General features: G+C 34.7%; 1 protein-coding gene across 1 annotated transcript; it reads right to left on the bottom strand.

The window, feature by feature from the left end:
- On the bottom strand, positions 1 to 8506 carry LOC115441195 (protein takeout). The gene is made up of 6 exons (XM_030165875.2): positions 8464 to 8506; positions 8196 to 8331; positions 3751 to 3970; positions 1475 to 1602; positions 932 to 1084; positions 1 to 186 (listed from the first exon to the last, which is right to left on the bottom strand). Exons 1-6 carry the CDS (start codon positions 8503 to 8505, stop codon positions 35 to 37), a joined length of 831 nt encoding a protein of 276 aa, XP_030021735.2. The 5' UTR covers position 8506; the 3' UTR covers positions 1 to 34.
- Between the last annotated feature and the right edge of the window lie 6715 nt (positions 8507 to 15221).

Here is a 15221-nt window from a genome sequence, read left to right as displayed (position 1 = left end):
TCTTATACAACAGTCTTTATTTCCTTAACTAAACTTAATCTAAAGCCATTTCGCTGATGGCGACGTTGTCGAAGAGTTTGGTGGACTCGTTCACGATCTTAGTGACGACTGCCTTAACGATGGGGGGCGCTACTTCTTGGAAGATCTCCTTCCAATTGGAATTAGCGAACTCGTGAATGGTGTCAGCTGGAGTGAGACAAGCGATAATTATAATAGGAATGTTAGCAATTTGAGGCGTAGTTCAAATGATTAAGTAGATTCGATCTGGTCATGACAGTCGCCAGGATTTTGTCTATACATTATCTAAAACACCTTGTCAAGATCTCGTGTTATATGAAAATAATAAGAGTATCACTATGGTAACGTAACGTATAGTGACAAATAGCTCAGCATCAGACATGTAACTATAGAGTCTAAGATTTCTTTCATAATTGAAATTAAAAAGTCACTGTAAATCGGCGACAAAGCGTTCAATAGTGTTGAGGCAAAAAATTTACTGAAAAATGTTGAAGTTTATATTTCTGCCTTCTCATAACATGTCCGTGATCCATGGCTCTATGAGTGGCCGTAATTACTTTTTATAAGTTGAAGCATTTTGTCATTTACTCCCGCTCAAAAAAAGATAGTTACTGGCACAAGTCGTGAGCATAGTGGTAAAGGACGAGCTCGCATGTACAAATCGTACGAAGGAGTATAGTAGCCGTATGGCACGTAAGCCCAATAGGCAGCGAGCATCGACAACTACCCAATAGACAGTGAGCAACGACTGAGCAACCAATCGCGCGAAACATCGGCGAGTTGGACGTCAATCTGACCAATCACGAGTATGCTCACGATTCGTGCCGCTATACATAAGTAGAAATTCCAATGACCAGGCTTCATCTCTTGTTACTAGTTGAGTCACTTGGTAAGTTCCATCTATTTTACTTACAAAGCTGTTTGTTTCCATTGAAGAGGTTCTGGAAGTGGAACTCCACTCCTGTCTTGACATCAGCGGAGTGCTTCCATCTGATGACGGACCAGTACTTCTGGCCGTTCACTAGCTTCTCCCCAATATCCAGCGCGATTTTCACGTAAATATCACCTGAAAACGATTCATATAACGAGAGTGGACGACAGTTTGGTATGGAGGAGTGGGATCACTTTTTTAATATGGGTAGGGTAAAGTAACTCTGCCGCTCCTCATAGTAAGTTTAGTGGCGTCCAATTTACCGCAGAAAACGAAAAGTTTAAATTAGCGGCAACTTCGCGGTAGGTTTTTGTACAATCTGTTACATTCAATTTCCAGTCCCTTATAAAGATCTCTAATGCTTTTATTATTGGGCGGCAGAGGTCATTTATAATGCTTCGTCTAGCTTTAGATATAAACAATCGCTACAACTGTGTAAGCTAAGCTGAAATATCAGAACTGACATGTTCGTAGACAGCATAAGGTAAAAAAAAAGGTTATATAGGGTGGAGACTATAAACTTACGGATCTTGATCTTGTATTTGCCGTTGCCTTCGATCGGCAGGATGAGCAGCTTGCCGCCGAGGTTGTAGTCTCCGATCATGGTCACCGAGCATTTCAGTTCCAAATAAGTCTTGTTCGGCCCGTCACGTCTGTTCAACAAAATTCATTTACAGTACTCGACAGTAAATTTATACATCAAGCTAAGAAAAAAATGCACAAGTTTGTGAATGGATATAAACGTGAGTGGTAGAGATTACTCACTTCGGAGCCGCAATATCCGCAGAGCAATAATCTTATTCTGCAGTCAATGTAGGATATAAAAAAATGAATTAAAACGCTTGTCATCTTAAACTTTATTCCAATAACATTGGCTACAGTGTCCTTCAAACAACAAAACAGAAGTACTTGAACAATGCTGCTTGGCGGAGAAATAGACATTGCGACTCCTACCGAATTAGACTCTTCTATGATAGAGTATTTTTTTAATACGTGCAGGGCAAAGTGACCCCACTTGATAATAAATGGAGTGGGGTCCGATAGAATGGCGATTGACGAGAGATGATTACCCCTTAACAGTCGATAAAATTATGCCGGCTTGTTGGCACAAGATATACGCGGGCTGATCGCGGCAGGCGACACACTTTCAGCCACTGTGGCGGATTTTAACACTTTGTGTACGGTGATCGCTATCCGGCCAGATATAAAATATATCCTATCAAGAGCACCACCACCACCACCTACAACTTCGTAGGTGAAAATAGCTTAATACATCTACATCAACATCATTAAATTCTAACGAAAAATTTGCAAATTACATACTCTATTATCGATAATATCAAGTGTTATTTCTATTGTGTACACCTGTAACCTTGGAAACACAGTTTTTGCGCTTTTTCCAACAGTCATGTGTCATTGCGATAAATACATCTTGACGTCTATACATATAATAAACGGAAGAGTATGTCCGTCTGTCCCCGTAGAAACGGCTTAATGGTTTTGGATGAAATTTTTCACACTGGTTGACCACGTCCTGAATTCACTCATAGACTTCTTTTTATCCCGATAATTCGATCCCATTGAAAAAAGGGCTTTTTTTAAATAGATAGTGCTGGCGTTTTAGTGTTTTAAAGACTAGTAGTGACAAAAGACTTTTCACGCGCATGAAGCCGCGAGCAACACGTCATTATAATATAAATGACGTAAAAAGAAAATGATAAAAGAGTGCTCAGACAAAACCACAGTTAAAACAGCAATGAGCAATGTTTGTTAATGAGTCATTAGTACATCTTCGTAAGTGTTTAATATGAAGCTAGATAATGCACATTAAATTACGTCAAGTCGCTTAAAGTCGCTGTCACAGCTATGTCACAGTATGAATTATCTTGGTTAAGAAAACTATTAATTGAACTGTCTTAAGATATTTAAAGGGATGCATGGCCAATTATTTTCTACAATTAATGGACTCTTAATACAAGCGGAGTGTTTGGCAGAATATCAAACCATGCTCATTTGTATCAAGAAGAAATTTTTGGTATTTTTTCTAAAAATATAATTAATATTAGACATCAAATATTATTAATTTAGGAACTTTAACAATAAACAGTTTAAATTAATTACTAATTTAATTCGTTTGTAAAGTTAAAAAACAGTTAGTTAAAACCTATTTAACTAGCTTTTAATTATAAAGATGGAAATGTGATGAATTGAAACAATTACGCCTGACACTAAAATATGAAGGGAACAGTAAATAAAAAATTAATAGAGAACTACCTACCGGAATGATAAATTGTAAATTATACTAATTGCCATCAAATAGCGTATGATTGATACACTAATTGGTTTCCAATCAATCTGCTTAATAGTGTATTACATAATCTAAATGATGACGTACTAACTGTAGTAGGAGATAATCTATATAACGATTTAAATTGACTTATATATTTATCTTAATATTGTTTCACTATTGGTATTTCATAAAATTAGAAAAGCCGAGTATTCATTTTCTACAAAAAATACGTACTGATTTCAGACTGAATGAGGATAACTATCCCCAGTCTAGGAACTCCTAGACTATGCCAAATCTACTATATTTAAACTTCGAAATAAACTATAATAGAGAGTTTTTTTTTAGATGTTGAATGACGAAATGAGCATGCCGCTCGCCTGAAGATAAGCGATACGAGCGCGCATAAACAGCAGAAACACCATACAGAACTGTGATTTAAAAGTAATGCGCGGGACTGCACTACGCTCATCACCCTAAGACATAAGATAAAAGCAAGTGAACACCGACTTACTTTAAGCTGATGACTTCGCAATTCCGAAGACCCTTAACTATTGTATTCCTAAAATCCATGTCAAGCCCCGCTTGGCTGGTCATCACGCGGTCTACACGCATAGGGTCCAGGGTCTCGATGCCCATGGAGGGGATGCCGGCCGCCAGCACCGGCACGGCTTGCTGTGCTGATGACTTCAGGCAAGCACTGTCTGCTGCGTGACATGGTCTGATGAACGGCGCTAGAAATAAAACAAGTCTTGAGTCTACTTACTCTAAAATAGTACTAATCGCAAGTCGACTCAATTATGCTGGCCTGTGTTGCAGGTATCACGGAATACGGCTTATGTAACATAGGAATCATGTTGTACATATTTTGGTCTTTTTGTCGACTCAATTATGCGGGCCTGTTTGTGTTGAAGGTATCAGGAAATATGGCTTAATATCATGTTATATATATTGGTCTTCCAACAACATCCAGGCTTCCAAACAATATTTGCGGATCAGAAGATCGAGTTCGGTTATGACTATCAATATTCCAATATAATTTTTTATTTGGATGTTTTAAATTTTTTATATTTTGTTTTTATTGTTCACTTATTTTTTATTACTTAATACGTAAACCTTAAGTTTGTGGTACAAAGTGCAGCTAAAATGTTCATAGGTCGTTAACCTCTGATGAGTGTATGGAATATTGGAAACAATGTATCCTCTGGTTTTCCCCGCACATGCCCTCTCACCTTTACACCAAGTAAGGATGCGAAATGTATGCAAATTAAAACATCCTTGGTTCTTATTGACTTCTCAGACCATACTACTGCTACATCTGTTTGTTGGTTTTTTCTTTCATGCACAAAATAACACATCGAAATGTTTTTATACGAAGAGATTAGATTTTATATGTATATTATTGATAGTGTTTTCCTGCGGATCATCCGATGTGAAAAAGTTTTACCGTAATAAACATTTTCCTGGGATAAAAAGTAACCTCAGGCGTAAATAGGTTCCCATTAGTGAAAAAAAATAAATCTAAATAGTTATTGAGATTATCGCGTTCAAACAAACAAACACTTCAGCTTTACACATTAGTATAGATTTGGAAGGAATACAAGTTATTCATAATTTTAAAGTGAATACGTGCTGTAAAGTCCCACTTTGAGTTTAATTTTGCAAAATATTTCCACGCGATCAGTCTGTACCTTACAACGCATATTTTCCTGTACTGTATGCACCTGTTTCCCTGAATCAAATTACCGTTGTATGCTAGGTAACTCTATATTGGTCAAAAATTCAAATAAATTAAATAAAACACGAGCAAAATTATTGAAATGAAATTAAATAATTAATATAAACCTGTAAAACTTTATACAGGCACTAGGTCAGCGTGGTGGACTAAGGCCTAAACCCTCTCAGTAGTAGAGGAGACCCGTGTCCAACAGTAGGACAGTATATAATTCAGAGCTGATATTAATATATTTGTATAAAATGTGATAATCTTCCATTATAACCGAGAAAAACATTAATAATTATGTGGTTAAAGGTCGTAGTTCTAATCGTTTGTTGTTATACTAATGACAGAACATGATTTATAAAGCCCTCTGGACATCACTAGGTACTGTACCAGCATACATTGGTACGGACTTTTTAAATTTAAAGTAAAAAATCAAAATTACACAGGTTTTTAAATTATGTCCACTATAACTTCTCTCCTAACTTGGAAAATATAATAAGAAAAATATACTAATTTGTCCGATATCTGCCGCTTCGTTAATAAAATGGTCGTATTGGAAAATGAATACAAACCTTCTCCGGTAATCGAACCAACGACTTCATTTCTTAGTATTCGACTGCATGCATCAAACAGACAACTGGGCATGTTTTGTGCGTATCGAGTTCAGTGGAACTGGGTCAGTTCAGTTCAAGGTGATATAAACAATGTACACTTTATAAGCCTCCGGTGTAAAATGAGGACAATCAGTCGATAGTGCTTGTTTCTATTGAGTACTAAGTAGATATTCCCCTAATACTAAGAGTAATAATATTATCTCTAAATTAAAATCTCACTTTCCCTTCCAAGAAATGAAATAGTTTAGTTGCTTGAAAACTATTTTAAAACTTGGTCTATTTTTAAATAAAATATCCAAATATATTCAACAACAGACATCCAAACATCTTTCACACACTTTCGCATTGAAAATTTAATGTAATCCAGATGATTACAATATTGGTACGATAGACTGATCACTCATACTAACCGAGTGACTAATTGATATCCCGTAAATATAAGCGGCTTTTTGCTAGACTATTTACATTTTCTATATACTGGCTATAAATTTTGGAATCGATACCTAATTAAAATTAAATATTGTGTCCATATTTTTTTTAAATAAACGTCGAGTTGAGAACCTCCTTTTTTTAAAGTCGGTAATAATTTTCAATATCCAATTTTTTTTTTTTAATATAATTATAATGTATAAAGTTTTCCACACGATATGCTTGTAAACTCAACGCTTTGTCATAATGCCATACAATTAGCTTCAAGATTACCCGTATATTTAAACACTAACCGGACATCGAACCCGGAACTATGGAAGTTGGAAGTGCGGTTCATTTATCCCATTAAATATTTTATTATTTAATATCTTTTCCGTGACTGAACAGTTAATTCTATTAAAACAAATCCACGCCCGTATTTCTCTAAAAAGATTATTACTTACGCTGATTTCTATCAGAGCAATGTTTTCCCATTGCTATCTCATTTCATAATTTATGGGTTTACATATTATAACAGACCGCAATATGTGTATCCATGTATGTGTGATAAATAAGTGAAGATAGAATATTACTTATCAAACAGATGATCCAATTTTTTTAAAACAATGTATACTGTGTGACAGTATACGTATCTCTAATAAATTACCCAATGACTTCAAAATTGTTAAATTGAATAAATTCAAGCAATTCATTTAAGTTCCTTCTTGATAAATATTATTATTCCGTAAATTATTTCTTTCATGAAAAGTTTGAGGAAAATATTTGTACGCGGAACGGCAGGATACTGTGAGCTGATTATTACATGTAATAACTTTTTACAATACTCCTCAAATAAAGTAATTATTATTACAAATACATATTTTCCTACTTATAACGCTAAAAACTTAAGTGCGTATTCTCAACAACAATCGAACCTACTCCGAACGTCATCGCTAACCGCCAAACCGCAGATAGATTGTGATTCACGAAATGTTTATCGGTTGACGAAATATTCATGATTAATCATTTATATAAATGTGGAATATAAACATTATTGGTACATACTAATATCATAAACTGGCTTTTGCTCGCGGCTTCGTCCGCGCGAATAAGATTTTTGTGAACAAACATATAGACAAACATTTGAAAACAGTTGTTTTGGCTTCTGTTACTCTAATAAAAAAACCGTGTTAGTTTTCTTCAATATATTTAATATTCAGACATCGATCGGTTACAATTTTATGTGAGATATTAAGTTTATTAGAGGAATATAGATGATTATTACAAGTAAGCTCAATGGATTTGAATAAAATTTGACACACAACAAAATTAATCCCTAAATTAATGTATTCCTATATTAAAAATATTGAAAATGGGTAAAGGTCATACAAAAGTAACGTTTAGATCAACAGAGAAGAAAACCTTATCTTTTTACCGTTTTAATTAAAGGCTAACCGTGTAAAGGGACTTCCCTAATACCTATTTAGCCTATTTAACCAAACCCTTTAGGTCAACAATGCCACCGCACCTATAAGGTCAAAACATCAACAACACCTAACAATTCTAATTTAATCAACTTTAAAAATATAACCGATAAAGTTAATTACTGTATCTACCACGTTTCATTTGTAAATGTAACAATCGATTAATTAACCACAATGATGCATGGGAAAACTTCTTATTTCAATAAATGTTCCCAATTAGTATAAAATGATGTTAGTTTAAAAACGTAATAGTTACCGTTGTGAAACCAACAAGGTCCTGGGTTCATCTCCTAGAGTGAACAAATCTAATTGATTATTTTTCGACTTAGAAATATATGTGTTTTGAGATTTAAATCAGTGTTGGATATAGTTATAAGCTCAAGGTCTATGATGTCTAGGGACGTAAATCTTGGCAAACAAAGGGTGCAATTGTTGGGAAACTATAGGTCGCAGATTCTATTTCGGCGTAAATGTACGCATAATATATATATTTCACTACGGGTGCTGGACATTTGTAGTATAGTTAAAGCAAGCCTGCTCAGTATGGTGGATGACTTATGGTCATTCTTTATCTTTTTCTCAAAGAGATTCTCACCCAATGTGAAATGTTTAAAAAATTAAAATTTAAGTCAACCCCTTCTCCACTATACTATCCCACTTCCTTGCACTTATAATTACATTATATAAACACAACAACCGCGCTACTCTCTAAAACATTCAACAAACTCACCGGAACCCGCGTCGCACGCGCAAACAGACAGACAGACAAGCACGCACAGCACGACCTTCATCTCGATATGTGCCTCACAATGTCGCGGCACTGCATCGCACACTGCATTTATACTGCCGGCGTGCTGACGACTGCACTAATTGTCAAAATAACGGTTCATATTAAATGATGCAGTCATCAGAAACCGTATTGCTTATCTAGAAATATAGATATCTCAAGAGATCATTTATTGATAGGTTGGTTGTGTGTAACTTATCTGGGGAATTACCGTTTTGTCTGTTCGTGAAGCCAAGCAGCAGTGTGCAGCCATTATTCGGTTCTAAATACACTGTAGACTTGCGTTGCTGCAAACATAAAAGTAGCGGTAGTCTAGTTGGTCGTGGAACGGGCTGCTGACACGAATGTCTGCAGGTTCAAAACCCTTGTAGTATATTCTTTATATATTATCGCTTGCTTTAACGCTAAAGAAAAATATCGTGAAGAAACCTGCATACCTAAAAAGTTCTCTATAAGAATTTTGAGCGTGTTTAAAGTCTATCAATTCGCACTAGGCCAGCGTGGTGGACTAAGGCCTAATCCCGCTCAGTGGTAAAGGAGGCCCGTGCCCAACAGTGGGTCAGTATATAATGCAGGGTAGATATTATTAATATTATTATTAAACAAAAAGTGATGAGAATTCGTGGTTTTCATTGATCTCTAAACACACAACAGACATATTTGTTTGTTGTAAAATGTAATGAGCCTCCTTGTGTTCGCTAATTCATACTGTAAACCATATTGCCGATAGTGCGCTGTCAGCTATACTACAACTTAGATCAGACCTTATAGATTTTAAATAATACGTACCAATTAGAATGGCGACATATGTAGAAAAGAGTTAACGATCCCCAAATTTACTTCTAACAAATTTAAAAACCTCTACAAAATTCGCATTAGTATTAGTCATTTACAAAAAAATTCTTTTTTTGTAACGATCATATTTCTCAAAATATATTTCCAAAATAATGAAAACATCATAAATAAACGAAACAAAAAAGTGCACTTAAAAACTTGTATTCGCACTGAATGCATTACTCTGCAAAATGTTCCCCGGAAGAAGGAAAATGCGTTGAAATCGTTTCTTCGTAGCTGTTGTTGACAATTTCTTTATGAGCACGTGCAATGTAATGGATGAATACAATGCAGTCTTTGCCTCACTTCTGACTTTTTAAATACCTACATGTGTGGATTGTTTAATGTACAGTAGGTAAATATTTTTTATTGCATGACAAAGTATAGTCGATCTGATAATTTTCAGTGTTCAGAATATAATAATATTGAACCCTTACTAATTTTATCAACTACAGTCATTCTATTTAAAGGCAATATTTCATAAATCAATCATCAGCAAACATTTATATTGATCAGTCATTTAATTGTGATTTTTGCTGGTGGTAGGATATATTCTATATCCGCTCGGATAGCGACCACCATAAACAAGTAGTTAAAACCCGCTATAGTGGCCCACAAGTATGTCGCGTTCCGGCATCTGCCTGTGTATGTCCAGTACCAACAGGCCGGCATAATTGTGTCGACTACCGATGGGTAGTCTCTCGTCAGTCGACTTTCTATTGGACCCCACTCCACTTACAACCAGGTGCACGTATGAAAAAAAAGACATAATATTATGAAATGTATACTATGATATTTATTACATTATATGAAACGTCATTACAATACGGTTTATTTTTCAATGTCGGTTGTGCCGCGCGCGGTGTATTGTCCGAGTTGTAATAAATCTTGTGTCGCACAATTCCGAGTACGCGCTGTCGAGTGTCGAGGCTCGAGGCCAAGTTCAAGGGTCATCGTCACGGCTCACTCCGGTCTTGCCTTTATCTTTACAAGATCTTTATAGGATTGTAATAAACAAAGAAATAGGTAGAAAATTAAAACTTAAAACCACGATAAAATCCGAAAAATAGTTTAATTTTAATGCAATAAACAATCTTACTTCTTAGTACTTAGTAAGATTATAAATGCTTGTCAAAATGTTTGAATGTTAAAACTAAACGCAGAAATCATTGAACAGATTTGGATGATATTTGGCAAACGGTTAGATCACGTCCAACAATAACATAAACTAGGCTATTAGCAATTTTAATTAGGCACCGACTCCAAAATTGGTATCCAATATATACCTGTTATGTGAAATTATTATTTGGTTTAGAGAGGTTTTTGAAGGCGGTTTATTTTTTTGTTAAAATTATTTTTATTTATATCATAATTTTCTATCGACGTTTCAAAGAATTTAACCTTCGTAATTTTTCATATTATAGAGAATTATAATATACAAAACCGTGATAAAATCCGTAAAATAGTTTTATTTCAAATTCATTAAATTATTTTAAATCATATCATCATGATAGAGGGAGCGGCATATTTTCGATCAGCCCCAAGCGGCAAAATCCGACGCTACACTATTGCTCCTACCCAACGCAGATGTTTGACTAAAGTATATATTTAATACAAATCCATTTAAATACAAACGACTAGAACAAATTATATTTAAATGATGCCGTCCGGCTGGTTTGTTACAACGTAAACACAAATATTTTTGTTATTAATGAGACAAAATGTTTCTTTAATTGGGACGGTGACTTTGTATTTCGTTTCCCGAATAGATTATATCACAATTATAAAAATAAAATCTTGTTAGCTTAGTGGTACTGCATGTGGATCTAAGTTTAATTTTCTATACACATCTTTTATCCATCTTAGCCAATGCACCCACTTTAAGGAGATAGGGGGTGAGCCTATCGCCATATCAGGTACAAATACCAGACGCAGGCCTCTTACTGGATAGAAATCAAATATCACTTCCGTCGACCCGGAATCGAACCCGAGACCTGAGCACTGCAGTCGTACCTGATCAATACATCTACGCCACCGAGGTAGATTTCGAGTTAAAATTATACTCATAAATAATCATGTGTTTATCAATACTTTACATTTTTTAACTACTTCTGCGTTCTGTAGCCTTTTACTTAAATCCTTTATTTATAACTATATCATAAAAATTTTATTATAGTGACATCTAGTATAATTTTGGTTAAACTCTTGGATTATTTTATATAAGTTGGTTAAAAAAGGCATGGTTGATTCAATTCATTAGTATCAACTTACAATTCTTTGCATAGTATTTTGAACAATATAAATAATTAATTTTATCAGAATTCGATCAATTAAAAAATTATTACCATATTTAATGGTTGAATTAATAATTTAGTTTTTAATTATACCAGTCAATAATACCGCCCTCTATGAACACACTGCTGAACTACTAACAATAGACCTACGAATGCACAAAAGATGTCGTATTCAGCATCTTGCACGTTCCGAAGAAAGGCAGAATACCTCACGAAAACCGATTCATTCCCAAAAAATGGAACCTACTAATCACCATAATTAATGCGGATTATTATTGTGTAATATTTTATTATTTTTTATCATATTACAATAATACTCTACAATAAACTCTACTAACGTATGTAATACCGGTATATCCGAAACTGGTTGTAATGACTACTTAAAAACAAATTAACAAAAACGCTTACAAAAGATTAATTACTTTTTTATATTATCTACGGTGTACGTGACATACAGCTCGTGGGTACGATCCTAACGATCTATAATCTAATAGGGAATTAAATACCAGTTCTCGCAAATTCCACTTAAACAATCAATTTTACTACTTGTTATTACTATCACGCATTCCTCTAAAAGGAGTAATATTACTTTATCATCCAATGGATATTTGGATTATCTTGATGGAATATGGATACAGACGACTTGATAAAACCTGCAGCAACATTGCATGCAGGCCGCTTTCGACAGGTCCGCCTGGAAATCTTTAGTCCTATGTTCAACAGTGGATATTATGCGGCTGATTATGATGATGATGAATCGACTGTAACGATCTTATAGGATGCCGAACGCGATAACCTCCGAGGGCCGTGCACTTCGAGGGGTCCTGCGCTTGAAGGTGGTCAAATAAAAAACATCGTCCTTAAGCGATTGGGTAAAAGTCCTCGCAAAGATTTGTCGCCCCGAGCCTCACATTGATTAAGTTGGTTTATCACTATTAAGTGTTTCTTAAAATTAATGTATACAACGAAACGGTTTTTACGAGATTTCTCTCATTTGTTTTTTCTCTCAATACATTCATTCTATACACCATATTAATTAAAAATGTATTTAGATAGATAAAAAAAAAAACAGATGACAGTAAATTTCGTAACAATATTTCGTCACACTTCATCGTTACGTACATATATTTTGAGAAGTACTCTACCGATAATTGAAAAGATTAAAATAAGGATTTATTAAAAAAAAAAACAATTAAGCCACAGAGGTCACGGCCTTTAAGACTTTTTACAATCGTTAACCCCAACGTTACGTATGACAATGATATATCCCATGGATAGACTTATGTATAGATGAACTTGAACTACTAACTTCGACAATATAAAAATTCCTTCACGCACCAACTATAATGCTAATCGTATTTTCTGGTTTAGTCACTTATTGAATGAATCTCGTATTCATTGTTAAATTAGTAATACTGTAGATATCGTACTGTATACCTTAGTGCTGTCATGTAGGCTTCGGGTCATGACGATCATTCACAAGAACTGTTTGTTACTAAATCAGGATTTGTTATAACTTCCTTATAAATGTATTGTGAAGGGACTATTACTCGTACGTTACGCACCTATTAAAAAACAGATATATACTACTAAACAAATATTCCTTCGAGGGTATAAAAGAGAGGTTATACTAGTAAACAAATATTCCTTCGAGGGTATAAAAGAGAGGTTATACTAGTAAACAAATATTCCTTCGAGGGTATAAAAGAGAGGTTATACTAGTAAACAAATATTCCTTCGAGGGTATAAAAGAGAGGGATCGCCGGGCAAGTCGCATAGCAGCCAAACTCCAAATTATTTTATGGATCACACGAAAATTGACCCGGCGCGGGAATCAGACTCTTCATCGAGTAGATAAATAAAAAAATGATGTGAACAAATTGTATTTCATCGAGACAAATATTCGTGTATGAATAATAAATAACGCAATACACGTTGCGTATTATGATTTCTTATGTTTACGCGAATGAAATAAACAATTTTTCCGGATTTTATCGTTTTTTTTTATATTATTATTTTCTTCCGGTAACAAAGTAATTAAACCTCGCAAGTTCCCGAGATCAAACTGTTTTCATCCAGTTAAGCCGGCATAACGGTGTCAACTGGCGAGGGAAAATCGGGAACTTATGTCTCTTCAAACAACACCGTCTTATCTCCACTCCGCTTATCATCAGGTGCTGGGATAGATCGCAGTGCCCGTTTAAAAAAAGTCAGTACGACTTCTATTGAGTGGTTTGGCAAAAGCTGAATACCACTAAACAACAATCCTAAAAGTTTTACAAATTCTCCGAAACAAGCAGCTCGAGTCACCACTGACGTCGAGTTGACGTCACGCGTCAAACGCCACTATTGTTAGTCTATTACCTGCCATAAACAGTAACATCATGTGTGCAATTACGGGAAAACAACATGAACGGTTCATCACACTTATTGATTCACTTCGATTGAATCGATATTTTATGTCGCGGAAAAGTTACTAGCGCCTTATGGCATAAACAATACCAAGTACCGATAACTTCGCGTCCCTCGCCGATTAGAATCATCATTGCTATTATTTTTTGTACAGTCGTCCAAAAATAGCTGAAACCGTAACTTCAAATCGCCTAAATCCTTTAGTCTTCTTCACAATTATTTCTTCAATAAAAGAATATAAAAGGTTTTACTTAATTGCAAATAAAGAATACAAGGTATCAATTCAACATGTGTATAAATGTTTTGAAATGGAGTATTATTTAACTATTTTTATGGCAGAATACGTGTTTTGCGTTACCTAGTTATATTCCCTATCGATCGTCCCACCGGCACGTGTAGCGACTTTTATAAAAAACGTATGACAATGACTTACACGTATAATAATTCACAATTGACGTTATAAAACGTTTTATGTTAAACTAGTTTTTGCCAAAGTTTGGGCTTTGGTGGCGTGTTCATGAGCGGACGTAAACCGATTAACCACCATATCAGGGACTACGTCCTCATCTGCTTTAGAATAAAATATATCAATTAATGAATGAAAACATTTTATTCTGCACCACATACAGCTAAATTAATATATATTGTTTTAAATACTTGCTGCAATAGACGGTCTTATTGCTGAAAATCTATTTCTTGCCGACAACCCGCACTTATAGTGAGAGACTAAATATAATGAGCTAAATAAGAGGGTCTATACTTAAGGTAATGTATGGAAATAATTAGAATAATAATTTTAAAATGTCGGTAGATATTGTAACTTTGACTTTTCGGATGACCACTACCTCCACTCTGTTACTACGAAGGCTGCAAAGTTTTCAAAACGTCGGGAGAAAATTATAATATAAAAACCGCGATAAAATCTGAAAAATAGTTTTATTTTCACGTCTAACATTTGCGTAAGCATAATCATGATATATTCTAGTACTAGAAAAAACTGTGAGACAATAACATATTTTGTTATTTTTATAATTTCATGTATTTTGAATTTGAATGCAACGATAGAAATACGACATCATACGCCAAAATCAGAAATCACGTGTAAAATATTCACACGTTGTTATAAATCAAAGTCCACAAAAAGTGACTTTGCATAAAAATTTTGACAATATTAATTATACAGTTTACTGGTAAGCCCGGCAGACGTTGCTGACATAGAATGGCTTCTATATGTGAGCTACCTATTGTATCATCTGTTGATCCAAATAAAATGATTAAAAAATAATTTCTACGTAGAGAACAGTTTATGTTAATTAATTTTTACCTTTTTAAGTCTCAACAACATCGCCACCTATGGGGCCAAAACTGTATCTTTTAGCTGAAGCCAACCAAACACACTCACCACTTTAATCCTCGAAGTTGCAGACAG

This window comes from Manduca sexta, chromosome 19, assembly GCF_014839805.1.
Source record: "Manduca sexta isolate Smith_Timp_Sample1 chromosome 19, JHU_Msex_v1.0, whole genome shotgun sequence".
Taxonomy (NCBI): Eukaryota; Metazoa; Arthropoda; class Insecta; order Lepidoptera; family Sphingidae; genus Manduca; species Manduca sexta.
This window is presented reverse-complemented; position numbering and strand designations above follow the sequence as displayed.

Coding starts and splice junctions, on each gene's coding strand:
- LOC115441195 (XM_030165875.2), bottom strand. CDS start 8,505: ATGGCTGCACACTGCTGCTTGGCTTCACGAACAGACAAAACG. Junction 1,603..3,750: donor TGCGAAGTCATCAGCTTAAA/GTAAGTCGGTGT, acceptor TTTGTTGAACAG/ACGTGACGGGCCGAACAAGA. Junction 1,085..1,474: donor CAAATACAAGATCAAGATCC/GTAAGTTTATAG, acceptor AATCGTTTTCAG/GTGATATTTACGTGAAAATC.